General features: G+C 39.9%; 1 protein-coding gene across 4 annotated transcripts; it reads left to right on the top strand.

Annotated features, from left to right (window-relative positions):
* The first annotated feature begins 73 nt into the window (after positions 1–73).
* Positions 74–26376, top strand: mtrr (5-methyltetrahydrofolate-homocysteine methyltransferase reductase). Of its 4 annotated transcripts, XM_051410471.1 has the most exons (16): positions 111–157; positions 432–526; positions 662–806; positions 1006–1159; positions 1329–1446; positions 1574–2090; positions 2175–2288; positions 2381–2537; positions 2676–2764; positions 5104–5284; positions 9966–10008; positions 13008–13188; positions 13898–14016; positions 19912–20004; positions 23065–23280; positions 25157–26376. In XM_051410471.1, the coding sequence occupies exons 2-16, from the start codon at positions 462–464 to the stop codon at positions 25299–25301; spliced, it is 2337 nt and encodes a 778-aa protein (XP_051266431.1). In that variant the 5' UTR covers positions 111–157; positions 432–461; the 3' UTR covers positions 25302–26376. The 4 variants fall into 4 exon arrangements, with proteins under 4 accessions (XP_051266432.1, XP_051266431.1, XP_051266430.1 ...); XM_051410472.1 differs by lacking the exon at positions 432–526 and having other exon boundaries at positions 74–157; XM_051410470.1 differs by lacking the exon at positions 111–157 and having other exon boundaries at positions 180–526.
* The last annotated feature ends 1034 nt before the right edge of the window (positions 26377–27410 follow it).

Genomic DNA, 27410 nt, shown 5'->3' on the forward strand with positions numbered 1-27410 from the left:
TAAGAGTAGATCTAAAATTATTTTTTTTGTTGATGATTTGGTATCTTCCGATCACGTTCAATCTCAGTGAGTGCCCTGATCTCGCGAGATTCCCAGTGTTAATCAAATTCCATGGGAAGGATCGGACTGTGTGAATTTCCACAGCTGTTTTGAAAAGGTATAAAATATATCTTCAAGAACTCCACATAGTCTTTATATCTGCTTCTAATAATAGTTTCTAAGAGGCTAACTTTAGCTCGAAAAGACACCATCCAGATGTCGGTAACTAAACTTGTCTCTCGCGTGTCAGAGTTGATTATTATTAGTTGTCAGTCATTAGTAACTTACATTTAGCTAAAAACATTCAACTCCGCTAGCTTTTTGGCGTGGTTGCTTTTGATTTTAGCGTTTAGATATGAAAAGATAAATAACATGTTGGACTCCACATGCAGTTGGATAATGACGCAACGTCCGGGTATTTTATGGTGGTGTTCAGGGTTGCTCTGTGGCAGTCTGTCCGTCACTTGTCAACATGTGCAGTATGTAGGTAAGCCCAGATATCCATGACAAACACAAGTCGGCAGCTGGAATGCTTTTTAGTTTTTGATAAGCTCACTAGCAGTGTTTTTTTTTGGACTGTATTGTTTTTGAATCTACAAATGATGTTGTATTTCCGCTCTAGCATGCCTTGTGAAGTAAAGCCTCGGTTCGTGCTGCTGTACGGGTCTCAGAAGGGCCAAGCGCAGTCCATAGCAGAGGGGGTAGCTGAGGTGGCAGAGGAGCACGGACTGGTTGCAGAGCTCAGCTGCTTGAGCCACAATGAGAAGGTAGCTGTTGCACATTATATCCCCTTTTTTTCCCCCACGAAGCAGATCTTCTAAGGCATGGCTGCAGGCACACAATAACACATCAATAATGTCTTAGTAAATGTAATGTTGCCTGATGGATTTTTCTGGATATTAATGCAATGTTTGAATGGGTTTAGTGGAAGCACCATTCACTGATTAATCATATAACTGGTTCCAGTACAATTTGGAGAAGGAGAAAAGCCCAGTGGTCTTTATTGTGTCTACTACTGGAGATGGGGAACCGCCAGACAATGCCCTCCGATTTGTAAGGCGCATCAAGAAGAAGACCCTCTCCACTGACCACTATAAACACCTTTCCTATGCACTTTTAGGTAAATTCTATTATGAACGCCTGAGGTAGCGTTTTCCTGCAGTTCATCTTCCAATATGGGGGACATATTTGTGTTAGTCATTACAATACAGAGCAGTGCACAGTGTTTACTGTTCGAAAGAGTTGCTGGCTTGAGAAAATCTTCATCTGTTTTCCTCTGTATGCTCCAGCTTTAGGAGACACAAATTATGCAAATTTCTGCAACTGTGGGAAGACAATTGAGCGTCGTCTACAGGAACTTGGAGCCAAACAATTCTATGCAACGGGATATGCAGATGATGGTGTAGGGTAAGTTCTGCAGAGAAAGGAAGTATAGAAATCCAACTTTCAGCATTTTGCCTTTAACCTACCGTCTCTTTTCCTCTTTTTTTATTACTCTTGTGTGTATAATCGTGTGGACTTCTCTTCTCTCCAGGCTGGAGGTGGTTGTGGACCCCTGGCTAGACGGACTGTGGAAAGCAATCAAAGGAGCCTTATCAAAAATGGCTTCTGATAGGACTGGTTACTTGAAAGGAGAAGCAGGGGATTCACCACAGGAAACTCCTGATTCATCCATACCAGATGTCCAACTAAACCTCTTAAGCATCGCTGAGCGCCAGAACTGCGAGTCGGTCAGAGCATCCGTAGAACCGGTCTCTAAATTTGCATCTGCTGCTTCACCTTCAGCTTCTGCTACACAGACTGCTGTTTCTGATCTCAGGCCAGCTTCTCCTGCAGGGAGCCCTGGGTTGGCTTCCCAGTCTCACGGTGATGCCAGTGTTTCTACATCAGCACCAGAGACGAAGACCAAGGATACTGGAGTTCCTCATGTTGAATTGGCAGCCTCACTGACACGCTCCCTGCCGCCGCTGTCAGAGTCGTCACTCAATGTTCCTGCTCTACCTCCTCTGTACCTGGATGTCTCTCTTCAGGAGGTGGATTCTGTGGAACGGGTGAGGAATGATGCTGCAGATAAAAGCAGTATTTGTGCTGTTACTGTAAATCCACCCCTTCATGTCATACATTTTTTCTTTCAGATGGATGGACTGTTAAACAAAGACACTCTTTATGAGGTTTCCATATCCAGGGCAGTTCAGCTGACCAGAGGAGATTCAGTAAAGATGGCCCTACTCTTAGAGCTGGACATCTCTGTAAGCTTGAATTTTTCTAAACCTGCAGTATGAATTTAGATTTGAATTGCAACTTGAGATTTGAACTTTTAATGCTTCTTGTACATTTTTAGGCTTACCCAACGATAACACATCAGCCAGGAGATTCGTTTGATGTGTTCTGCCCAAACAGGGGCACTGAGGTGGAGGACATGCTCCGCAGATTGGGCCTTCATGAACAGAGGAACCACAGAGTACACATTTCTCTACGTAAAGACAATAAGAAAAGAGGTAAAGTGGGGCTGTTAAATAACTTTAACATGCGCCCTATACTTACAATTGTAACATTGCATTTTTTTTTTAATGTTGTGACATTCATGTCTACCCCATTATAATAGTTCTCAAATGTGTCATCCTTCTTGGTTGTAGGTGCCCAGGTGCCACCCTACATTCCCCAGAACATCTCTCTGCTGTACCTGCTCACATGGTGTCTAGAGATTAGACACGTTCCTAAGAAGGTACTTTATATCCACATACAGCTACCTACTTTTTTAAGTTGCGTTGGCCAGGACACTTTTTGTTATGACATCCATACTTGTTGTTTTAGTGTATCAGCATATTAAGAGGGGAAACAATTTTTTAGGTGTCATGTTTTTTTTTCCAGCTAGAGCGCACAGCTTTTATTTGTGTTGTCAAAACTGGGAGAAAAGTGTGTTTTATCTCATGAAGAAGTGCAATTATATTTTGACACGGATGTTCCCATTTATTTTACGATGCTTACTGAACAGGCACATGGGTAGTCAAATAGTCTGTCATGACAAATTTGCATGGGTTCACAGTTTGGTTTGATAAGCTCAGGCAAGACTGTATTTATTAAGTGTAGGTACTAGGCTAAAATAATGACAATATTTGAAAATAATAACTTGCCTGGTCCTCTGTGGCAATGAAGATTAACACATTTGGTGCACAGAAATGTAAAATGGTCACAGTCTTGCACTCAGTGCCTAACACTGTCCCTAACACTGTTCCATGTGCGAGTTTCTCCGGATCATTACATTTGCAGCATACTTTAAATAATATTACTAAACAGTGACAGTAGCTAATTTGTGTACCTTCCTGTCTATTTTCAAGTTATTTCTTCCACAGGATTACACCATCATTCAGGTTTTTACCACGCAAGTTAAGTTCATTATTTAAAAGTCCAGTGTGTAACATTTAGGAGCATATATTCATATAATATAATATTCATAGGTATATTTTCATTAGTGTATAATCACCTGAAAATAAGAATCATAGTGTTTTCGTTACCTAAGAATGAGCCTTTCTTATCTACAGAGGCCAAAATGAATACCATTCATTTTCTTCTGGCATGAGCTGCATCAGTAATTTACAATTCTTTGAGAACAGCACACTGAATGACGAAAGGGACACAATTAGTAAAATGTCGAAAATATGGCAGCAATCCAGTTGCTTATTAATCAATACAACATTTTAAGTATTGTTAGCTGAGCATGCAGCATTGCTCAGGGCGCAGAATTACACAGCACTTGCAACACACCATCCCTTATGGCACACAGCATAATAACATTTGATATGTGATGCAGTAAGATATTGCTTAGTCAGTATGATGAATTAGGTGACATTAAGGGAAACATTACTCCTGTTTTTCAGCTCAAATTGATAATGTATCATAAGTATATGTAGTACATCCTGATTGTAACGGTTACCATCAGTTCATTTCCCTGCTGTATATAAGACTTGTGTCTCATTTCCTCCCCTGTGTTATTAAATTCCTGCACACAAATGGACAGTTTCAGGTCAAACTGTTACTACAGACTTACAAGGCAGTAAGAGTTTTATTTTACAACACCTGTCTGTGTAATCCGAGCAGTTAATCTGTTTTACTAAAGCATTTACAACACTATAATGTTTATGCTCATGATTTTTTAGTATAGTGAAAGATAATTACCTCAGCCTCGTGCAATTCCCAATAATCTACAGCAGCAGATACAGAAAGATATACTTGGCATGTACTGGCTTGCCATTTCTATTGAGATAAATATGAATATTATTACTGAAGCCATGCAGAGACTGTGCCAGATGCAGACACTATTTTTTGACACTAGTCAAATAGTGGTGAAATTCTGTCTATATGGGATGGATTGGAAGATGGGGATAATAATTCTTCCAGTGCAAGCTACAAGAATGTGCCACTAATCTCTCCATACATGCCCTCATAAACTATAATGAATCACTGAAATTATACAGAACACTTACCCATTACAAATATTTAAATAAGTTGCGATTACTGTATCAGAGTGATGGTTGCAGAATAAAGTAAAAATCACTCCAAAAGTTGTTCAGGAGTTGTATTTTAATACTTCTCCATTAAATCCTTTAATTAACACCACAGCCTACCAAAGGATTAACAATAACTGATGCAATACCAGTTAAACAGCAGCTTCTTTTGTACATTTAACATATGAGTTGATTGCATTACTGGATTTTAAAGAATTTTGTTTGAGGATTATAAGAATGCCTCTTTGTCTCTGCTCATTTGTCTGTAGTGATAAATACATTTAAATGTCTAAAATGAGAATTTTATGAGGCAAATAAAATGACTGTATTCCATAAGTGGATTGGTGTCAAGGTCTACCACTACAGTTTTCATTTACTTAGAAAACTAAGAGTTTTTTTTTTATACGGCTTGTGCACAACGTGGCATTGAAGTTTGTCCTCCAGCAGTCTTTGAAAATGTATTAAATGCCTGTTCTTTTTATAAGTGTGAATGGAAACTTCCAAATCACTGCAGAACGTCTCCAAGTTACTTTACTTCTGATTTCTGCCTCTTTGTCAGGCATTTCTTCGAGCGCTGGTGGAGCATACAGGGGACGCTGTGCAGAGGAGGAGACTGCAGGAGCTCTGCAGTAAACAAGGCACCGCAGACTACAACCTGTATGTGAGAGACCCAAGCCTAAGTGTCCTGGAGCTTCTGTCAGCCTTCCCATCCTGCATGCCTCCTCTCAGCCTCCTCATAGGTCAGAGTGCCTGCTGTTATCTCACTCACTCAGACCTCTTAGGGTCCATAACAATCTTGTTTTTGGGGTAAAACTGTCCTTGCTAGATGTATGACATACAATCATATTTATTTTTTTATTGTTTTTATTTTAATTAATCTTCATGTCACATAGCAAATGGGTGCATTGAATGTGCAACATTCATCCAGTGACTAATGAGAAAACAGACTAATATTCTGGCTTATTGTTAAGATATATTGTTGTTTGTTTTTTTCAGTTTGTTTACAAATGTATTATTATAATAGATGCATATTTAATTAAATGCAGGCTTTCGTTTTGCCTGAAGCAGATTGGGATTTAGACTGCACCTGCACAAAATATCAGTGGAATAAATGACTTCATTCAATTTATTCCACTTTTGAAAAGACCTCAGGTTATGTCAAGTCTGTCTATTATATTCAGGCTGGTTTGTCTGTCTGGATAATTTCTTCCAGTAGGGGTCACTGTAGCCCCAGTAAAGCAGGCTTTGAGAGCAAAGTCTCAGGGCTGATTTTTGTCAGAGCATTTAATTATACCGAATGGTCAGACAACGTATATCAGAGGGCTCCCCAAAGGATCAACACTCATTTCGCTGTCTCATGTTGCCCAAATACGGTCTTTGTGTCACAGTTTCTGTGACTGTATTGGCAGTATTGTAGCTGCAAGTCAAGAGACATTTTCACAGTTTATTCATTATATCCCTCCCTGTTAATAATATTGATCGATTTTTGCTGCTGTCAGCCATCCATGCCAACCCCAATTTGACCCTTTGAGCCAACAGTTGTAAGAAAAGTACCATTTTCTCCCAGCTCATTAAGATAGTTGGCCAGTCATTCAGTATAGATCTAATAAGCTTTGACTGAAACTTACCAGACAGTGAAATTAGTTGGCTACAGCTTTACATACAAGTTGAGTTGTCCTCTAAAACAGCTGTGTCACAGCTCTTGGCTTACCCCAGTGTCAGTTATTTTTGGTCTACTTGCCAACCACAGCACCTTTTTTTTCAGTGGTGAACTGATGCAGAAATTGGAAATCGCGACAATCGTGCCCTCGTAAAAAATGCGGTGTTGGAGGCCCTTCGGGGGCAACAGCTGTTATTTGGGGGACAGGGTGGTGTTTACTGGTGAGTCATTGAGCTTTTGCAAGGACACAAGCGAGCAGGGTCAGTTTGGATCGTAGGTTAATGGTCATCTCTGACTCAGTGTGTCGCTGCTAAAGTACAGTGCTGCAATTTTTGCTCTGTTCGTGGTTCATTACCCTGACCGAAGGGGAGGTGTTTGCTGATCAGAGTTTACGCTGTTATACACTAACTATAAATAATGAGGAGAGATGTTTCTAAGCCCAAATGTCTTTGGCCAAGTGCAGGCTGGGTGTAAAAGTAAATGCTGGGTACAAATTGAGAAAGATACCTGCTTTCCAGAGTCAGCTCTCTTGTTATATGGTCCATTGTTTCACATAGTAGGTCAGATGAAAACTTTGGGGTCATAGCCCCTGAGAGCTGAATGCTGTCTATGAGCATCTTTTTCAATTTTCTTTACCGCAGGGCTCAAATGAAATTGTACCAGGGTGCAGTTTTTTATTTTTTTTTCTTTCTTTAGCCCGATTGTGACCTGTGGAAAAAATTAAAGCAAACTAAAGTAAAGTGAATATGTCCCAGTGCCCCCCCCAGAGAAGCTTGAAATTTAAAAATAAGGTTTCCTGGTCACAGAGAACACACTGCATATCACATATAATTCCATTTTTATTCATTTAAGATATAATAAATGCCATGGAAAACTTTTAAATGGTTTTGGAAAACCATGAGCTTGCAGGTCCTTTTCTCAGAAGTCTCTTGAAATTAGCATTTGTAGGCTATTAAAAAAAGGAAAAATCTTCCCAAGGAGAATTCCTTTGAATGCTTTAATGCTAACAACCTCCTTAATTCTCCCCTAATTCCATCTGCAGCCAAAGAAACTATCCATATATCTTAAGAAGTATAACTTTTATGTTCCACCACATTGCTATCTAATTTTTTTCCACCAAAATGGTACCTCTGCATATAAATTACAGCACAGAAAGACTTTTGAGATGGAATAGATTATATTGTTGTGCAGTATGATCGATGATACCCCTGAAAATGATCATTTCTGAAAACATATCGGGGACCCTGGGACTGTATTTTTTGGAACAGAGATCTTTTTTCTTTTAAAATACATATTTTAAGGTGTGTCCTCAAGCCACTCACTGCAACAAAAAAACCTTAGTGCTCAGAGGTTTTAAAAGTGATATATCCGCTGTATCTACCAGCAGTATCATCATGGTGCAGTGATGTGAGATGATGGATTGATTGTCCTCTGCTTCGGACATGTGCTGTCACTCTGTGATAGAAAGGCAGGAACTCGAGCATCGTGCAGTAGCAGAGGATTGTGTTAACGTACATGATACACCGTCTGATGGAGAGGTGTGTGTGTGTGTGTGTGTTTCCAGTGATAGAAAGGATTGCTGGATATGTTATATGTGATGATTTTGTCCAAAAAGACTTTCCCCTCAGGGGGTTATTTTCTGCCCTTATATGAGAAACAAGATTTCCATTGCATTGAAGCTTAGTCCGAATTAATTGCTAAGATTTATTTACAAATGACGAAAACTGTGAGTTGTATCTACTTTAAAAGTATATTGATTAGAATAAAGCAAGGCCAGTGTCTCCTTGTAAATTTTCCTGCCCTCCAGTGTTTAATACATTACGGGCCTCCAGGTCAAAACATTTAAACTTCTTTTTCAGGATGAAAGTCCTCACTAAAGTTAAATTTTTGTCCCCCATGTCTTGCCAAACATTTGGCCCAAGATACTGCTACATATCAAACATCAAAAATAGACCTACAAAGATTAGTTTATTAATCAATTAGTTCATTCATCCATTCTCTGGTGCCAGGTTCTCAAATGTGAGCGATTACTGCTTTTCTGCTCTCATATGATAGTGAACTGAATATCTTTGGGTTTTGGAGCGTTGGTAGAATAAACAAGCAATCTGGGCTTTTGGGCTTTGGGAAATCGTAATTGATATTTTTCAGTATTTTCTTACATTTTATAGACAAAGTGATTAAGGAAAGAATCAGCAGTTACCTATCAAACATCATCTTCCGGTAATACCAAACCAGAATAGAAACATCAGTTATAACATTATATATATATATATACACACTACTCACAAAAAGTTAGGGATATTCGGCTTTTGGATGAAATTTCAGAATGTACATAAAATGCACTATAACCTTTCCAGGTGATCTTAATTTGACCTTCTACTTAAATGCCCTACTTTCATGATATAATATCACTGTAGCATCAACTTTTTACATTTTCCATAAATTTCACCCGAAAGTGGAATATCCCTAACTTTTTGTGAGTAGTGTATATACACACTTCTATATTCTTTTGAAGCCATTTTTGTACAAAAAGTTGGATGCAGAATAATGGAAGAAAGAAAAGAAATGCAATGAGCCTAAAGTTTTAGAACTGGGCCATCGTGTTTTGCGTGTGAATAGAACAACAACATCAAACTTGTTTTCTATATGATTGGGATGGCAGATGCTTTTCTTCTTTCACACTGACGTACGGTCTAACATTGAATGGTAAAGTACTCTCACCTGAGCACAAATGTCTTCGCTTCTTGGATCAATTGTAAACAACAGAATTATCATATTTTTTCTATATATTTTACCATCCTAAATATGTATATTTGGTTTAGCCCGTATGTCGGTAGCCCACTGTTCTTTACTCTCTAAAAATGTGAGAAAAGTGAGAGCCCCCTGAACTTTTTTTTGGTCTTTTAGTATCTGAGGGAATCTGGATGAAACCGTAGTAGAAGACTGCTGTTTGGGCGAAGCCTATGTTTTTGTTCGAAACCTTGTTTGAAACTTTTAAGTGTTTCATGCATCACCATACAAAAAAATAAAAATCTTCAGCTCAAAGAGATGAAATGGATGTCAAAGTGCAGGGCGGTCTGGCTAACACCCTGAGCTGTTTAGATATCGGAGAAATCCAGCAAGAGAGGAGAGAGCAGATTTAGTCCAGCTGTTTGTCTTTCTAAGCAATTTAGCAGAAAAATGTGTTATTGTAAGGCCTCAGCTGGTGCATATGGTGCAGATTTACTTTCCCAGGTTCATCTTTCACTGAGATACAAATAAAATGTAAGGGAGTACATAACTAGCACATCACACAACTCTCATTCTTTTTGCCCATGTCTAATAGTTGGTGGTGGTAATAGTGTAGCGAATGGCTAATCTTTGTGCTACAGGGTGAAAAGTTACCTGGAACTCTTATAAGTTTTCCTGATTTCTCTGACACATCCTCACAGATGCAATGCACACAGCATATTACCCAAAAGAGGGCACCTTCATGGCTGGCATTGAAATAAGGTCTGCATAAGCAATCTGTTTCCTACTGGCTCCACATCTGGACACTTGGGATTCCATAACCCTGAGTTTGTAATTTCATAAATATAGAAGTGTGTCCTAGAAACAAGACTGTAACCTGGGTGGGGGTTACTGAGGATAGATTGGTAGGTAGGACGTCTCAATGGACCAAGATGACTTTCACTTATTTTGTCTCCTCTCTGTCATGGGTGTCTGTGTAACAGTATCTTAGCAATACGGCAGGATGATTGACAGTTGTGCTTGCCTTTCAGAGCATTTGCCGAAACTGCAGCCCAGGCCTTATTCAGCAGCCAGGTAAGGTGACAGAAAAATAAGAATGCAGCTTACGTTTTGCACTGCATGAAACTGCGCACAGATGTTCTCTTATGGCATCATTTACTTGGAATAACAAATATCATATGAGTACGCATGTCAGTCTGTCTTCCTAATTTCTACTAGCTGAATAATAACCCTTCATTAGGAAATTGTACAAAGAGAGAGTAGTTAATGGAGAAGAATTGAATTATTGGATGTGTTTCCATATATTTTGAGAATACTGGCCTAATTTTGGAGTTAAAGAATCCGTGAAACTGACCTCTTTTGGACTCGCAACAAGTGAGGAATTACATTTACAAACTCCTTTTTTTATCTTTTTGTAATGGTGACTGCAACAGAAATATGACCTCCCTTCCACTCATTTGTTTAGACCCCTAATTTATTCTCCTCAGGGGTCTCTTATGCAGCCATCTTCTTCCAAGCATGACTGTATTCTTAATAATGAGGAAGATGCAATATTTCTGAAAATCATGCAGCGTTTATTTCAAATACATCAGAAAATCTAGACATTGTTTGGCTTAAATGGCAACGTGATTGCCAAATAGAAACTAACAAAGAGGACTGTATAAATTTCCGTCTCAAAGTTCATAAATATTAATAATATTTACAAGATGTTGTATAGGAGGTTTTATACACCCAAAGAAGATGCATAAGATTAACTGTGAAATGTCATTTGTATGTGGTGTTGCAAGAAGAAAAGAGGTAGTTCTGTGTATATATATTTATTACTGAAACCCTATCACTCTGTGGCTATTTTATCCCTGTATCTGCATCATGATATATTGCTAAATCCTCAACATTGTTTATTAGGTACTACTAGACAAGACAGTCGAGTTCGCATAATATAATATATATTGATGTTGCACTATTGGCAGCTAGGAAATGCATTGCTTTCCGCTGCAGATCTGCTATTTTGCCAACTCTTTTACAGTGGTGAATAGAGCTTTCAAATAAGCTGACATTCGATAGGGTTTCTTAAAACATCAAAGGGAAGCTCCATGAATAATATAAAGTGTGGCATTTTCAAATGAACTTTCATTTAGGGAGACATTCACAAACTATTTTAAATAGAAACAAAACATCTGAATTCATGATATATATATATATATATAGACCTTATAGCAATACTAATTATTATTGTGTGTATGTGTTTGTATGTTTGTTGTAGTCCATGTTGTGTGCGCCTTTGTTTGGATGGGTGTTTGTAGATGTAATTCCCTAATAAGATCAGTAATGGGTGAAAAAACATGCACAAATGAATGAACTGTAAATATTGTGTATCTTTTAGCAAGTTGTGCTTAGTTTAAATAGGCCCAAGTGCTCCTTCTTTTTGCCTCACTTAGTCATTGATTTGCTCTTCCTGTTAAGCTAGTACCCATTAGGTCTGCTTTAAAGCTCATGTGGAACAGCAACATCTAACGCAATGTCAAAACTTCTCCGCTCCTCTCATTAGTTCCTCACTTAGCTGTGTGTGTGTGTGTGTGTGTGTGTGTGTGTGTGTGTGTGTGTGTGTGTGTGTGTGTGTGTGTGTGTGTGTGTGTGTGTGTGTGTGTGTGTGTGTGTGTGTGTGTGTGTGTGTGTGTGTGTGTTTCCAGAGAGATAGTGAACGAACAGGAGAGATGGTGGCTGTAGTTTATCAGATGGTGCAGAGACATTAGAGGCCTGCATTATTGATGCTGTGGTCAATAGAGGTCTCTAGTGGCCCACAGGAACTGGAGAGTGAAGGATGAGAAAGCGAGAGTTCTTCAGCCGGCAGTGTAGACTGGAATGGAGAGGAGGGAGACGCAGTTTTATTAAAGCAAGACAGACAGGAAGTTATTTTTTGCTCACTCCGAGCTGTATTTTTATTTTATTTTTTCTATATAAAATGTCAGTCTGCATATCAGTTATTCCCAACCAGGATAACCTTTATCCTTGGGGGTACTACCGGCTATACTTACCAGGGGTTATGTGGAAAGGTTGTGAAGTATCTCAACTAATTTGAAAAAATAATAATAATTTAAAAAAATTTATTAAAACAATATATATATCCACATGTTTGCGAGTTTGTAAAACATAGTTACCATCCAAACAGATAAATTAAAATAGTTGGATATAAATAATGGATTAACAGTTGAAATAGTTAGTTTAAAATAATGGATAGTGGTGAACACTTGGAATAGGTAACTTAAAGTAATGGGTGAATGGTTGGATTTATTAGCTAAAAGTAATGGATAAGCAGTCGGAGTAGGTAGCTTAAAGGTCCAGTGTGTAGGATTTAGTGACATTATTGATTGATTTAGCTGCAGATTGCAACCAACTGAATAAGATCTCCCTTTTCTAGTGCTTAGGAGAAACTAGGGTGGCTTTAAAACTAAAAGCAAAAAAATGCCCGATCTAGACCAAGTGTTTGGTTTGTCCATTCTGGGCTACTTTAGAAACATGGCAGTGCAACGGAAGATGGAAGTGGGTCCATGTAGAAGGACCCACTCCCTCTGTCGATAAAAATGGCTTATTGTATTAAGTATCCACTTAACAATGAATAGAGTTTAATAACATGTTTAAAATCCATTCAAAAGAGCATGTTTAAAACACAATAGGTGATGTTGATGAAGGGTGTGGGGCCACGTCAGACACAAAGGGTTTGGAATCACTGGCATTGATTATAATTATGCACATTTCCATGTCATGTCCATGTTTGTAATTGGCATCACATCTAATGTCTGCGTATCCTCATACTTTGATCAGCTGTTATTTAACTAGAGTTTTCTAAAGGTGGTTTGTGTGAATCATCATTTGTAGGAGTATTGTTTTCTGTGTCCTCCCTTGTAATGCTTGTGCCTTTCTGTTTTCCCCCTGCTTCTGTTTTTCCACTCTGTTTTTCACTTCATCTTCCTGCTTGTCACCGTCTATATGCCTATAAACCCTCACACACTGTCGTTTCCCTATATCTCTATGTCCTCTTCCATCTCAAACTCTCTGTGGTACCATCTCTATAGCTCCTGTCTTAGGCACCCAGGAAAGCTGCATTTTGTCTTCAATGTAGTAGAGTTCCCAGCATGCTCTGGGCGGCCTGCGGGGAGGCGAGGCTTGTGTACCGGTTGGCTGTTTGACCTCATCAATCCTGTCCTGGTTTTCCCAGGGAAGGCTGAATCCTCCGGCAGCCCAGCTCTGCCAAAGGTAATGAGTACACTGGAAAATGGAGAGCTGCAACTAGATTGTGCAAATTTGTGAACTCTTGGTCTTGGCTGATATATTTCTTGGTCCTGGCTGATAAGGGCTCATATTTGCGAGTACCAGTGTTCAGGTGCTGTAATAGTTGCAACCCCCGACTCATGCAGTAGAAAGAAAAAAAATACATGTACCCCTCCTGGCTAGGTTGAAATGTTGCTGCACCTTACATTGCCATCCCTCTTCTTTGTCTTAGTTTTGTCTCGATAAAAATGCCAGTAGAGCTGGGCTGCCCATTCTTCTTCAAATATTACAGCTCAAGAGGTTCTTGAGTAAAATAGGAGGCAAGTGTGGAGCAGAATATCAGAAAATTGTGCAGTGTCTCCATGAACCTGCAGACCTAAAGTCAACTTGTTTCTATTACATGTTTTAGGCTTCTCTGGAAACTCGATTTTTAATGTACAAGATTAAAGAAAGAACAAGCTTTGGGCCCGTTGTGTATGGTTAATTAAAGAATTAATTTAAATTAAAGCAAGAAAATCCTCTCTACCACAGACTCTATTATGGATTCCTGTTGGAGCTCTTGAGTTTCCCTATTAGTATGTCTTAGAATATTAAGTAGATCAATTAATAGATTGGTGGTCCCACAGTGGCTTCTCAGCATTGTTCTAATTACTCTCATTATTTTAAAATGCTTGCTAATGGCCTCTGACCCTAGATCCATGTGAGTTTGAGACCCAACTGCTCCTTTCGGCCTCCATCTGACCTGTCGGTGCCCTTCATAATGGTTGGACCGGGTACAGGAGTTGCTCCCTTCATTGGTTTCCTTCAGCAAAGGTATGGTACATTTCATTATGATATTATCTTGCACCATAGTAAGTAACATTTTTATCAAGTAATAGAGCCGGGGTGTACATTGAGATCCCCTATGTGGTAATATACTTGATCCTGCAATGGTATACATGTTACAAGATATTCTCCTGAAGTAGGTCAGGTAAATGTTCATGTCAAGCATCAGAAACATGCAGGTTATATTCTGATTGTTGCACTGTGTGACACCGATTATTCCAGCAAAAAATTCTGCACCCAGTAATGAATATTCACAATGGTGAAGTGATGTTAAGTGCACATCATCTGTGCATATTTTCAAGTAATCTGCAGAGACAATTAAATGAGACCCCGCTCAAAGCCGATAAAAGTAAAGTTGACGTCATGTACATCTCATAAGGCATAATAAATCTAACGGCGAGGGCTGTGATCACGTCAGGGATTATTTCAGATGCTCCGCTTGTCTCAACAGGAATAAATTAGGCACTCTCTCCGATGCGCGGGTTTATGACTGGTGCCTGTAATGAAGAGCCAGCAGTCATAGCAGCACATGCGGTGTTATTGATTTGAAAGTAAAACGTCCAGTAGGTGGAGGCCGCGTTGTTGGAGTAAATCACTGCTTGTAATTGCCGAAGAGGTGGTGTGAGGATATTGGCTGTTAGCTGAGTATGTCGTAGCTCTCTCCAGCTTGTTAAAGCGTTGCTGTAAGTCCAAATGCTTGGAGAGAGCTATCATTTGGTAGAAAACGTGACAGTTTGTTTAATTTTCTGAGGTTCTGAATTGACAGTTAAATCAAGATTGCAAGATGATGACCTGTCAGAAGGATTTAATGTGACTGAAGCTTCTGTATCCAGGCTAATGCCTGTGTCGAACCAGGTCCATAGCTCACCATGACTTGTTCAAAAGCGAAGTAAGCCTTTTTAGTCGGACTGACATGTCTAACTCTTGGGTGGCTTTGTATAAATGAGGTTGTGCCCCAGTCAACTCCAATTGTCTCTAAATCCCTTGGACGTCTGCACCGTTGAGGCGGGTGGCATCACTGGGTGATTGCTCTGAGAGGTGACACGGCACCGGCTGAAGTGATAGCGTTGGTGGATTGTCTGCAGAAGATTTGGGGGGAGGATGAGTGGTCATCTGGGGTGAGAGGTGTATATGCCTTTGGGATGCAGGAGCACTGAAGATAGCGCACGTTTTTCCAACTGACCTGGTTATACCACTCCTTTTCTTAATGATCAAGGTTGAGCCAGAGGGACGGTACCCTGGTGGAAGGTAGTGATATGAACACATCAGTCTTACTTTGATCCTTACAGCAGTATGCAAACATTGCTCTCTGAAATATAAGATGCTCGAAATATACATTTGAGTATTTTATTTAATGGTCTGTCCTTGCAGACCTGCTTGTTAGTGCAACCAAAACAGTCAGACCTTGATTGATTTTGGAAGACTTTGTTTTATAATACAACCACAACCCCTCAACAAATGCATCCTGCGAGTTCAATGTTGGATCTTTGTAAATTTCTTTTTATACATTTCAAATGTATTCTTTTGTTTTTCTTTCAAGAGACCCTTCACTGTTAGAGCATAAACTCATGTGAACCAATTCATCAGCCTGACTGTCTCCTCAGTCCATTCTCCCTCTCTATGTGTCTCTCATCCTCTCCCCTGCCAGCTGCGTGTTGTGCTGGAGGATTGTAAAAACCTATCATGGTGCGCAGCATTATACAGAATCTAACTTGAGATTCCAAACAAAGCCTCGGCGGCTGACGCTGCACTCTGATAGGAGATAACAATCACCAGTTTGTCAACGGGACATCGTATCTGCCTCGAGGCCCAAGAAAGGTCCTGTTAGCAACAAAACAACATGGGGACATTTCGATCTTCCTACCTCTCTCCCCCCTTCCACTCCCACTGTTAATCGATGGCTGTTTTCAAAAGTACTTTGTATGAGTTTGTAGTGCTGGTAACAAGTGGAAGAAGAGTCTCTAAAGGTCAGGGGCTCACTTGGTGGTACCAGGAGATTTTAATAAGGCCCTCCAGTAGTCTGGTATTGATTGCTGTGGTTTGCGTGGAAGGATTTTATGGAGAATGTGATTTCCACTGTCTCTCTATGTAGCTGGGAGCAGTGACAGTTAGACAAATATTGTATTTTAACTGAGTGGTTAGCCTTAATCTCCTTAACAGCTCTAACAAGCTTTTCTTTTGGAAAAAATCAGTCTGCTCAGTTTAATATTTAGGTTTGCCAGCAGGCATACTTGGCACATTCAATATGACAACCTTTATTAAAGTTTGTGCGTTTGTGTGAACAAATATTGAGCTTCCGTTTATCAGTCTAACCAGACAGCTGATTGCAATTAGGCTACAGCATCTTGCAACTCAGCATTGTACTGTATTATGAAAACATTCTAAATTCAGCACGTTGAATGTATATGGGTGTAATTTTGCAATGTAATTTCAGTGATTAAGCCTCAAGCTGTTGTTGTATTTAGGGTTTTTTTTTGTTGTTGTTCTTGTTGTATTTTTTGCTTAAAAAGCCACTCAGCACCTCTCGTGCTGAACTGCAAGAGAAAAACGGATGAAACATATGAGATAATTGGGATGTTTACCAAGTCTTCACCTCGGCTTTCCGTGCAGTTTCCCCCTCCTGCTGATCATCTGAATGGAGCTGAAAGGCAACCGCTTCTGATTTCGACCCCAAATGGAGTGCTCTGTAGCTGCTGCCTTCCCCCTGGGATTGTGTTGCAGGCTGTTATAGTGTGGGTATGTGATGTGATGTGATTTGTATTCAGAGAGAGGCGCCGGTGTGGTCTACTCAGAATGGAATCCAGGTTTTTCATATTGGTATTGATCCCTTTAGGGCAGGCGGCGAGAGGAGAGAGATGAGCCCACTAAAATGAGTTTACTTGAGGCTGTTTGCAGATCAGAAGAATCTCGTCCAGGATGCTAATGGATGGGATCTGAGTGTTCAGATCAAGTCAGCCAGACAGCTCTGTTACTGAGCCCCATTCACAGACATAAAGTTCAAACAAACTTCTTCTCCAAAGCTTTTTTTATTAACTGGTCAACTTCTCATTTAATTAATGAGGACTAGGCTTTGTTTTAGTATTCACAGTAAGGCTTGCATTAATGTATTTTTCATTAAGGCTAATTAGTGTATAGCTGCAACTAACGATTGATTAATCTGTTTAAAAAAATATAATATGTTAATCCTTAAGTCTATAAAATGTCAGAAAACAGAATAAGTTTTTGTTTTTTTTATAAACAAAAGCGACCTCTTCACATTGCTTGTTTTGTCCAAGCAACAAAAGATATTGAATTTACAATAACCTAAAACAAAACAAACAAAGGGCATATTTCTCGATAAACTACTTCGACCAGTGGTTCTCAAACTTTTTGTCACACCTCCCTTTAGAAGCAGATGAAACAAATGCTCGGCCATGCCCTCCATGCTCCTCTGAACCATTTAAAATTTGTATCAGTAATTAGCAACTTTGGGGGAAATAGCAACAAAGTTTAGCTTTCTTTAAAACAAAAAAAGTTTCTCCTGCTACATCCTGACTTTAGTTTTGACTTCCATATTTGCTTCCAAAATCTTTCTAACATGAATTTTGATTGCCTTGCTTGTTTTATTTTTTAAGAGGGAAAATTTCTCTGTACTTTTTAAATCTGATAGACACTGACCACTCTGGTTTCATCAAAAGTTGATCATTATCTGATAACACAAGGAAATTATTGAATATAATTCAATATGCAAAAAAGCTCCTGATTTAATTGAATTGCCCTTTATGATATCAGCACCCTTTGCTTGTCAGCAAGTCAGTGAGCTGTTTGATCCCTCTGTGAGCCAAGATTGGAAACTTTGGAAAAATTAGCTTAAACATTGACGTGAAAGAGACTCACAATGTACTAAGGCAAATTCCTCATACGTAAAAAGTTACTTGACAATAAACCTTATTCTGATCCGGATTCTGAAATGTCTTTTTTTTTATGAAAACTCTTCAGAAGACAATAATGCAGCCCAGATCCTTGGAATAAACACAGCTATTTCAATGAATGAACCGCTATGGCAGAAACTCAGATATAACGGTAAACAAAAACATCATTGTTAAAATATTGAAATGTCAAACAATATAGTTTAAAAAATTACAAAATATTGAATGAAAGCGCCAACAATCAATTATCGAGGGAGCCCCCCCCCCCATAAACCGGACGATGATATTTCCTGGAATGATATATGGAAGGCAGACAAACCAAAGCAATTTTAAAATACTTAACAGATTATATTACACCCTGTCACAGCTACACAAAATAGGCATAAGGGATGACAGTAAGTGTATAAAACATGGTTCTGCTGAAGGAACTGTGCTCCATCTGTTGTGGGACTGCAATGAAATCAAAGATCTTTGGTTTGGCATAACAAAGCGAGCGATGAGCCACACTAATTTAGCCATTCCACTCAAACCACAATCATCATGTATACTGGGACATTTGCATAACTTCAGCAGAGTCTCTTCAAAAGCATAAAACAATCTTTCTTTTGTTATGTGTGGTCACAAAGAAGGTAATCATGAATAACTAGAATGCTTTAACTCAGAAAGAAGGGATCACTGAAGCAATGGAACTGATTAAGTTGGAAAAGGTAGTTTTTAGACGGCAAAATAATGAGACAGGATACGCTGAAACATGGGCGCCAGTGGAAATGTAGTTATTGTCACTATAAAAGAGAGAGAGAAAAAAAAGACCACCCTTTTTATTTCATTTATTTTTATTTCTGACTAACCTAATAATTGTCTTCCTTTGCTGTCAGTCCTGCTTTACAGTATTAAGATTGCATCTTACCTGTGCTGTAAGATGCAATTACAGTGAAGATTGAAGGATAGTAATAATGTCCTCGACTGCATGCTGTATTTTATGTGTTTGAAACATGTCTGGAGGGGGTCTCGTTTTTTAAAAATAGTACGTGATTAATTTTCCGCCGCTCAAACTAATCCGCATAATATATATATATTTATATATATACACAAGTTCATCATGCAAAAGAGTTGGCAGCTATTATATTTTGGGGCTTCTGGAAAACACAAAGCTTGATTCAGCCTGTTGGTGAAAATCAAAGGGTGGGGTTCAGGGGAGTCAGCGCCTTATCCTCAGAGTGCAGCAGCACAGCACAAAGAGCCCAGTCTCAGTGGCTCACCGTGGCATTCCTCAGCCCCTCGTCGTGGTTGGTCACTTCAACACCCCCTCTCTCTTTTCTCATCTCCCCTCCTCCCTCCAGACGGGGGTAACAGATAATGCGGGGCTCTTTAGAGAGTCGACTGACTGATGGCATCATGAAAGGTTGGGGGTCAACTGTTGTTATCTTGGAGAGAGCTGTCACCTTTGCAGCAGGTGTGCGGCACAGATACCGGCATCCTCAGAGCCGCTTTGTGCCACTGCGTTGCCATTGCTTGCAAAGGATTCTGGGAGCTTTGCCAAACTCCCAAGCCACAAGAGGAATCACTTTTGCAGAAGCAAAATTCTTTTTATTTTTTTTGCACTCAAGCAGTTGGACACACATACACACACACACACACACACACACACACACACACAGTCAGTGTACGCGAAACACACACCCACACACAAAGCACAAGCCCCGGTTTCATTTTCAGTAACTGTTTATAGTGATGGGATCTATCCTTCTGTTTGGGTGAAATTTAATAATACATATAATGTCCTCGCTGCAGCACGCACTGTCGTTTCCGTGCATTAGGCAATTGTGGCACTAAGTGTACTGTCATTGCAGACAGTGCTTAATGGTGTCACTACTCTTCTTTAACCTCTGCTGCGAGGAAGGACTCCCTCTCCTCCATCTGGTCTGGTCGTCTGTTAGTATTGATTGACCGCTAACATCCGTTGTTTGACTTTCAGAGAGAAGGAGAGGCAGGAGAACCCCGAGGCCACGTTCGGCGAAACCTGGCTGTTCTTCGGTTGTCGCCACAGGAACCAAGACTACCTGTTCAGGTAAGCTGTGTTTCTGCTTTTCACTTCTGTGCTTAGTCACAGAGCCCACACACGCATGTATTTACATATCCTACACATATTTCCCCTAACCTTTTGTGAGTCAGATATACTATTCCCCATACCCACATCCCTCTTCACCTTGCCACTGCATATTCCATGTACTGAAATCTGTGACCTGCATAATGTACGTCTCACTCTCTGTTTACATGATATATAATGGGTTTCTTTCTTCCATTCCGTACATGGGCATTATTTATTGGACACTATATCAAGCAATCAGCTCAAGGATATATTGTAAGATGTATGTGAAGAAAACATACATACAACGCTAAATTAGCCAAGGCAACAGCGTTTTGTTGCCTTTGTATGTAATTGTGACTCAAGGCAGGAAGTTGCATGGAGGTTATGTGACTTTTTTCTATGGTTGGGTCCTCATAGCTATTTCTTTTATGAATCTAATTCCAGTTTGATAAAATATGTGGCTGTGTTAAGCTTGGAAGCTAAAAAATCTCTTATGAAATGTTAAATCTTTATTTATTAGCAAGAGTAATGTTAAAAAAAATAGCAAATGTCTAATATATATATATATATATATATATAATATTAATGTATAAATACATATTTTTATATTAAAAATAGATCAAATGACTAAAAGGGGTCATGCATAGTGACAAACACAATAGATTAATTATTACTAATTATTATCATTCAACAATACAATGCATGCAATTCTCATCAGTCACGTCTCATCAGTGTAGTTTCTAGGCGCAGGAGGCAGCTGTGTTTATTTTAAAAACCTTCCCAGCACCGAACAGCAGACAGAAAAACTGAATGAATATTAGTGACCTTTGTTAGATCTCTCTTGTTTTCCTGATTCCTTGTAAGCTGACATCCACCTGTGAGTAGATCACTGCTCTTATCAGTTTGTCTTGGCTTTACTCTGTCCTGACTACACACTAATTGATCAGCTCTTGCTAGTATCAGCAGCATGATTGTGCACTGATCGAGTTCTTTTGCAGGATTAAATAGTGTGAATGGATTAGCATCCTTAATCACACAAGAATAGATCACAGAGGATGCTGTTTGTTCCCCTTTGTTTCCCCTATCCCTTAGTTAAATACCAGCTCACAGCCAGGTAGTACACAGTGTTTGTTCACAGTGTGGGCTTCTCTGATGAACACCCCCACAGTGTTGACCAAAGCGATTAGTCTGTGTTTTATGAGCCACCCGTGAAGAGTTGTACTCGATTTAAATAGGTTAGCAAAATGAGAACAACATACCTGCAGTTGAATGGCCTGCCGGCATTTATCTCTGTTGGATTTCTCTAAAAGTAAATGTGATTTGATGTCTGGCATTGCCTGGAAATGCAGAAAGAGGTTTAGCGTAGTTTGCAGCATTTTTCAATGCCCCAGATTTTTTTTAAGAAAAGTTTAGCTGAAGTCATTGTAAGCAAGGGTTGGGAATTTGAACTTCCATAAATATAGCAAAAACAGGTTTTTATGCTCAATATAAATACTACAAAATGTCAAGACAGAATGTGTAACTCTCCGATGGGGTTCTGAATTTCCCACAAACAAGGCTTGCGATGTGCCTCAATCAGCCACAGCACTTAACATCCCTCTGAGAGGTTGATGCCAATCTGCTTGCTTGTCACATCAAGCTCGTCCTCCCCTCTCCCCTCCACTGCACTTATCCTTTTCCCCTCCCTCAGATTTCTCTGCTTCTTTATGGCAAGTGATTTCATGCTGTAGGGGAAACACAACTGGATGGCCTGCTGGGTGCACGTTAGGGTCCGGGATATCGCCACAGGCTGTTATGTGTGTAAACACTCCGAGGAGGCTGGCAGGTTTCGGCTCTCAGAAACCCTCAATTGTTGTGTTTTTTCAAGAAAATGAACCGTCTTCTGTCATCCGCCAGTTTCTGCGCGTCAAACAAACAAGACTCTGCCATCCTTTTCCTTGTTATTCATGTTGTTGCTCTCATGTTCAGACGGCCTTTGTAATCACACATCTTGGCCAAGAAGAATGAGATGTATTTTAATGACTAAAGGTTATATGGTAAACATTGCAGAAGAAGCAACAATTCTGGATGTTTCACTTAGAACAAAGTCAACAAAACTCATCTCTCCCTTCAGTATTCACACCACTGTGTCTGTGTGTTATTGAAAAATGCCTTATTTTAGTCTAGGGGTTACTGCAAAACACAGACCCCTGAGGCGAAGACCTTCACCCATGATCTCAGAGCCACGGCTTGTAATGAGTGTGTGTGCGGTTGTGCCGCGTGTGTGTTTCTGCTCATTCCGACTGGTTAACTTTAAACAAGATGCTCTGAGCCACAGTAAACCCTTACTCCCTCACCACCTTCCTCTTTCTTTCCCTTCCAATAGCACCCCGGGCCTTGTAAAAACACTGAGGAAGAAGAAGGAGTAGTTGGCAAGCAGACCACAGATGGGGGGGAGCAAGGTTACACCCAACTGCAAGGCTGGGAGGATTGATTGTAAAAAGATGCTTATAACAGTGACTCAACCTTGCTTATGAAATCCATATTTTTTTTTGCACTTCTCGTGTTAAACAAGATAAATTGGTTGTCTGGCACAGTTTTGCTCAGACCTTTTGCCCATCAGTGTTCTGCTTTATCGAGCTTGACAGGTTTTTTTTGTTCTTAGGAAATGTTCTGGGGGTCATATGTCTTGTGAGGCGGTTGACGCTATTGCTAAATATCTTGAGGGAATGTTGGGTGTGAAAGGATAAACAGTCAGTATGAAAACTGTGTTGATACTTGGCATGAATACACCAGCCGTTTCTACATTTATGTCTTAGTTACAATAAAAAATATGCCTGCTTTTTTTCCCCTATAAAATCATGCATAGCTACAATCTGCCATTCATTATCACATGATCTTTTCTCCACATCTGCAGCTGCATCTTGGCTCTCCTGACTCTGGCAAAGCTTTCACAAAACCAGGAACAACCTGTCCCAAGCTTACAGGAATAACCTTGTAGGAAATTGTATTTTTAATGACCTGAAATGTTTGGATGTGTCTCTGCAATTCTTTGTCCAGAGAGGAGCTGGAGGACTTTGAGTCCAGCGGTACTCTGAGCCACCTCAAGGTGTGTTTCTCCAGAGATGACCAGGAGGAGGAGGAGGAGGAGGAGGCTGAGGCGGCCACCACCATCTCTGCAGCGCGATGCAAATACGTCCAACACAACCTGCTACTTCACAGCCAACAGATCACTGACATTCTGCTCAAACGTAACGGTTGCATCTTCGTCTGCGGGTAAGACTGACACTGATAATGATAATAATTCAGTTGTTGATTTTTATTTATCCAAATTTAGTGTCATTTTCTGACACGGAGGATCTAACTCGCAGCTCTTTTCTGCACTCTGGCTATCTTTGCGTTCCTGGTCTGTTTTTGTCATGTTGCTGTCGTCTCTCTGAAGCCTTGAATTTACTTGTAAATAGATCGATTGTATATTACTTTCTTTGTTTACAGTAAAATGTATATTTAACCATACATTTCATGTGTACATTTAAAAAAAACTCAAATCTTTTACAACAGAAAAAAACTGGCTAAAATTAGTTAACATGTAGACAGTAAACATTACTTAATTACATGATGTGGGTCAAAAGTAATGCATCTGTCCATCTTTATACCAGTAATGCTATTATATATTGTTGTGTGAGCGCTTTTGCACTGGCATTCCAACTTCTGCATCTTCATTTGACACTATTCAGTCGCACCGGCTTCTTTTTTAGGAACAAGTCCTGTTTTTCCTTTAATGCTAGGAAATAGATCATTGCTGACACTTTCTTACCTCTCTTGAACTATGGGGATATTTTTTTTCATGAATTCCTCCGCTCCCTGTCTTCATCTGATGGATGCTCTGTTATCACGGAGTTCTGAGATTCATAACCAGTTTTAAACTCCTTGTACTCTGTATTCTTAAGTCAACTGGTCATCATTATCCATGTGCAGAACTTTGCACTGGCATAACTTATTTTATAAATCCATCATTGGACTGCTGCCCACGTATTTATCCACTTACATGCCATGTAAACAGTGCTGCCTACGCTCCCAGGGCTTCATTACCCTCTCCATCCCCTCAGTCCATACAGAACTTGGTAAAAAAAAAAAAAAAAAAGTCTTCTCCTACTCTGCCCCTCAACCTGGAACATGCGACAGCAGGAACTGAAGCTGTCCAGCACAATTCCCCCAGGAGACTTTAAAACACTTTTAAGAAATCTGTGGGGGTTGGCTCTTGAACATAGTATTTAAAATCTGACTACCACTTTGTCTCTCTTGTAATTATTGCTTTTATGATTTGTGTTCCATTTTGTCTCTGTATTGAATGTCCTGTCTGTCTGTAACTTTGTGTTGTATTGCTGCTGTTGTTTTAACCAGGTCTCTCTTGGGAATGAGACCCCTTGTCTCAATGAGGTTGAGATATATATATATATATATATATATATATATATAGCAGATGAATGTATGATATGACATGTATTTCTGACTATCAAAACAAATAACTGATGACTAGCTCTGGCAAAGAACTTGATTCATAAAAAATTTACAAAAGGTGCTAAGGTGCTTACAGGCAGGTTAGCACGTTTTTTGAATCGGAACATAATCGCAACCAACGTTCTGCTACTGCTGACCTCACACTGATGCAATATCTTGGACAGTTTGTAGCTTTTATGGAGTATATATACCCCCCCCCCTTTTCATATCACAACACAATGTTTCTGTCAGCACAACAAGACAAAGCAAAACACACAGGCATATAACAAGTCGAGTCCTGTCGACATTTGTATAGCTCAGTATCATCTTTTTTGTGTTTCTCCTCTCTCATGACTGCCAGGCCGCTTACCTGCACCTTTGAGCAAATGTTTTTTGAAACGTCAGAACTCTGTGAATTCCTGAGAGTCAAGAAATATCACTTTAGGTCCACAGGATGATGAATCTCCCCCAATATGCTGCAACAGCAAGATAAAGATTTCCGCAGTTTCCTTCCAGGATGCACTCCTGGACTGGCAGCACTCGCTGGTTTTCAAAAAGTGGCTTGCCACTGTGTTTACACACACATAGTACTGTCTTAAAAACATGCCTATTGATTGTATTGGGCCTTTTTTCCCCCTCTTTTATTCACCAGAGATGCTAAGAACATGGCTAAAGATGTGAACGACACCCTGATGGATATGATCAAAACAGAGCTTCAGGTGGACCAGCTGGAGGCCATGAAGACACTGGCAAGGCTGAGAGAGGAGAAACGCTACTTACAGGACATCTGGGGCTGACAGCGCATGACGAGATAAGGGCATTTTGCAGCATCCACTGGGCTTCTTTTTTTTTTTTTTTACACCTTCAAAAAAAAAAAATCAGCATGCTCAGCTGTAACCTCTGGAACCATAAAATTGTGGATGCTGAAGCCCGGAGTTAGTTTACACCACCCAATGCTACCAAGATGGAATGTACCATGCTGACCCAGGGATATCGGTTCACTACATCATCTCGGGCTTTGCTGTTTGAACAAAAATGACCTTGGTCTCGGCAATAGTGCTGGAGATTGGTCCGGCAGTGTGAAAATGCTTTTAGTGTAGACAAGCCTCCTTCTCCTCGTCCTGTCTGGGGAAAAGGCACTTACTTCCGTCGGCTGTGATGGAGTGATTTTGATGAGACTGTGTGGGATATCGCTCCAGCCTAGATGGAAACAACACAGCAATCTGTAGCTCTTTAACAACACACACACACACACACACACACACACACACACACACACACACACACACACACACACACACAGTAAATTGGTTATTGTCATTCAGGATGAAAGAAATCTTTTTTTCTTCATCAGTTATTTTTTGTTTTGCTGTGCCAAGCCGGCACTAAATGCCAGCTCAATGCACCAAGGTATATACCTCTGAAGTCATAATCAGTAGAAATGATTTCAAATGATGATTTGAAAAAGTATCTCAATTCCAAAATATTTTGATTTGCTGCATTATAACTTATTATCATCATATTTCAATCCAAAATACTGTGGGTATAGTTTATCCTATTTCGGAGATAATGAGAACAGGTTTTTTAATCATTTTTGTAACTCAAGTTCTTGGAGATGTGGACAGTTATCAGTGATTCATCATTATACTGTGTGCTAAATTAGTACAAAGGGCATGAATCTCAATGATAATGCACAGCTTTAACTTTGTTTATGCCTGTTTGCCCCAGCAGTCTGTCTGTCTGCCAGTTTGGAGACGGTCAAGTCCAACTTTTCTAAGTCCTGCAAACCTGACTCAAATCTCACAAACTGTAATTAAAACAAACACAACTGTGCCTTGTGTGATCAGGAATAAAAATACATTTCAGTGTAAACTATTGTTGTCTACTGCTTTTTCTTCTTTTGTGCACACAGGTGTGTCTATAGATGACCTTACGCACACGTATTTGAAGTGTATGAGTGAATGAGGGCTGCCTGTAGATTTTCTTGGCATGTTCAAGAGGCAATGGAAACCATATTCAAGCTAATGAACTCTGATTGATTGGGAGTGATTGTTTTATTTAAATTTAGAGATAATTTGATTGTTCAAGGTGACTTTGGTCAGAAGATGAAGGCGTAGCTCTGCTAATTGAAGGCTTTTTGCAGTGGGCTTCTTAGCGCAGCACAGAGCCCTGGAGAGATGCTTCTCGGAATTAAATCTTCTAACAGCAGTCTTTTTATTTATCCTCTTGTAGGGAGGAGAGAGAAAAACATGTTTACAATCTCCGCCGCCTGTGCCGTAGATGACACCCCATTCGCTACATTTTTGAGCCGAGTAAACAAAACATTCACTGTCGCCGAAAACAATCCCTGATGGTGAATAATTGGTTTAATACAGTGTAGTCGTAGGTAGAGCTGTCCTTGTGTTTGTCCAGGTGGAGCTGGGTGCACCTCCTCGCCCTCATCTCTCTGTGTCCTGCTGCTTCACCAAGTCACAGGAGCAGGGAAGGACAAAATCAAAATAATGATGCTGTGTGCGCCTAACAGCACCACCAATCACACTTCACACACACATGCACACACAATGATGCACAGCCTCCATTTACCGCAAGACTCCCAATTTGTTGTTAGAGAAATGACGACAACTTGCATGTATGCTGTAACAAAGGAAAGTTTCATCAAAGTGGCATGAGTGTGATCATTAGTGAATAATCTAAGAACCATGAAGTGCACTATGAGCTGCATTGCCCTTATTTACCTACATGCCCTCATCTCCATTTAAAAAATGACCCCGGCCATAAGACGGAGAGCCTGCCGGCTGCTTATGTCACCCTGTCCAGCGACCACTGAGGACTGATGAAGTTTTAAATTATGTCTTCATAATTAAAAAGGTTCACAGTGGCGGTTTTTGTCCTGCAGCGAAAGACAG

This window comes from Dicentrarchus labrax, unplaced genomic scaffold (assembly GCF_905237075.1).
Source record: "Dicentrarchus labrax unplaced genomic scaffold, dlabrax2021, whole genome shotgun sequence".
NCBI classification, from domain to species: Eukaryota; Metazoa; Chordata; class Actinopteri; family Moronidae; genus Dicentrarchus; species Dicentrarchus labrax.

What these genes read in the sequence shown, in the direction of transcription:
- mtrr (XM_051410470.1), top strand. Translation starts at nt 426, where the DNA reads ATGCAGTTGGATAATGACGCAACGTCCGGGTATTTTATGGTGGTGTTC. An exon ending in TATGCAGATGATGGTGTAGG is followed by an intron (nt 1,447 to 1,573) that starts GTAAGTTCTGCA and finishes TCTTCTCTCCAG; the next exon opens with GCTGGAGGTGGTTGTGGACC. An exon ending in GGTTGCATCTTCGTCTGCGG is followed by an intron (nt 23,281 to 25,156) that starts GTAAGACTGACA and finishes TTTATTCACCAG; the next exon opens with AGATGCTAAGAACATGGCTA.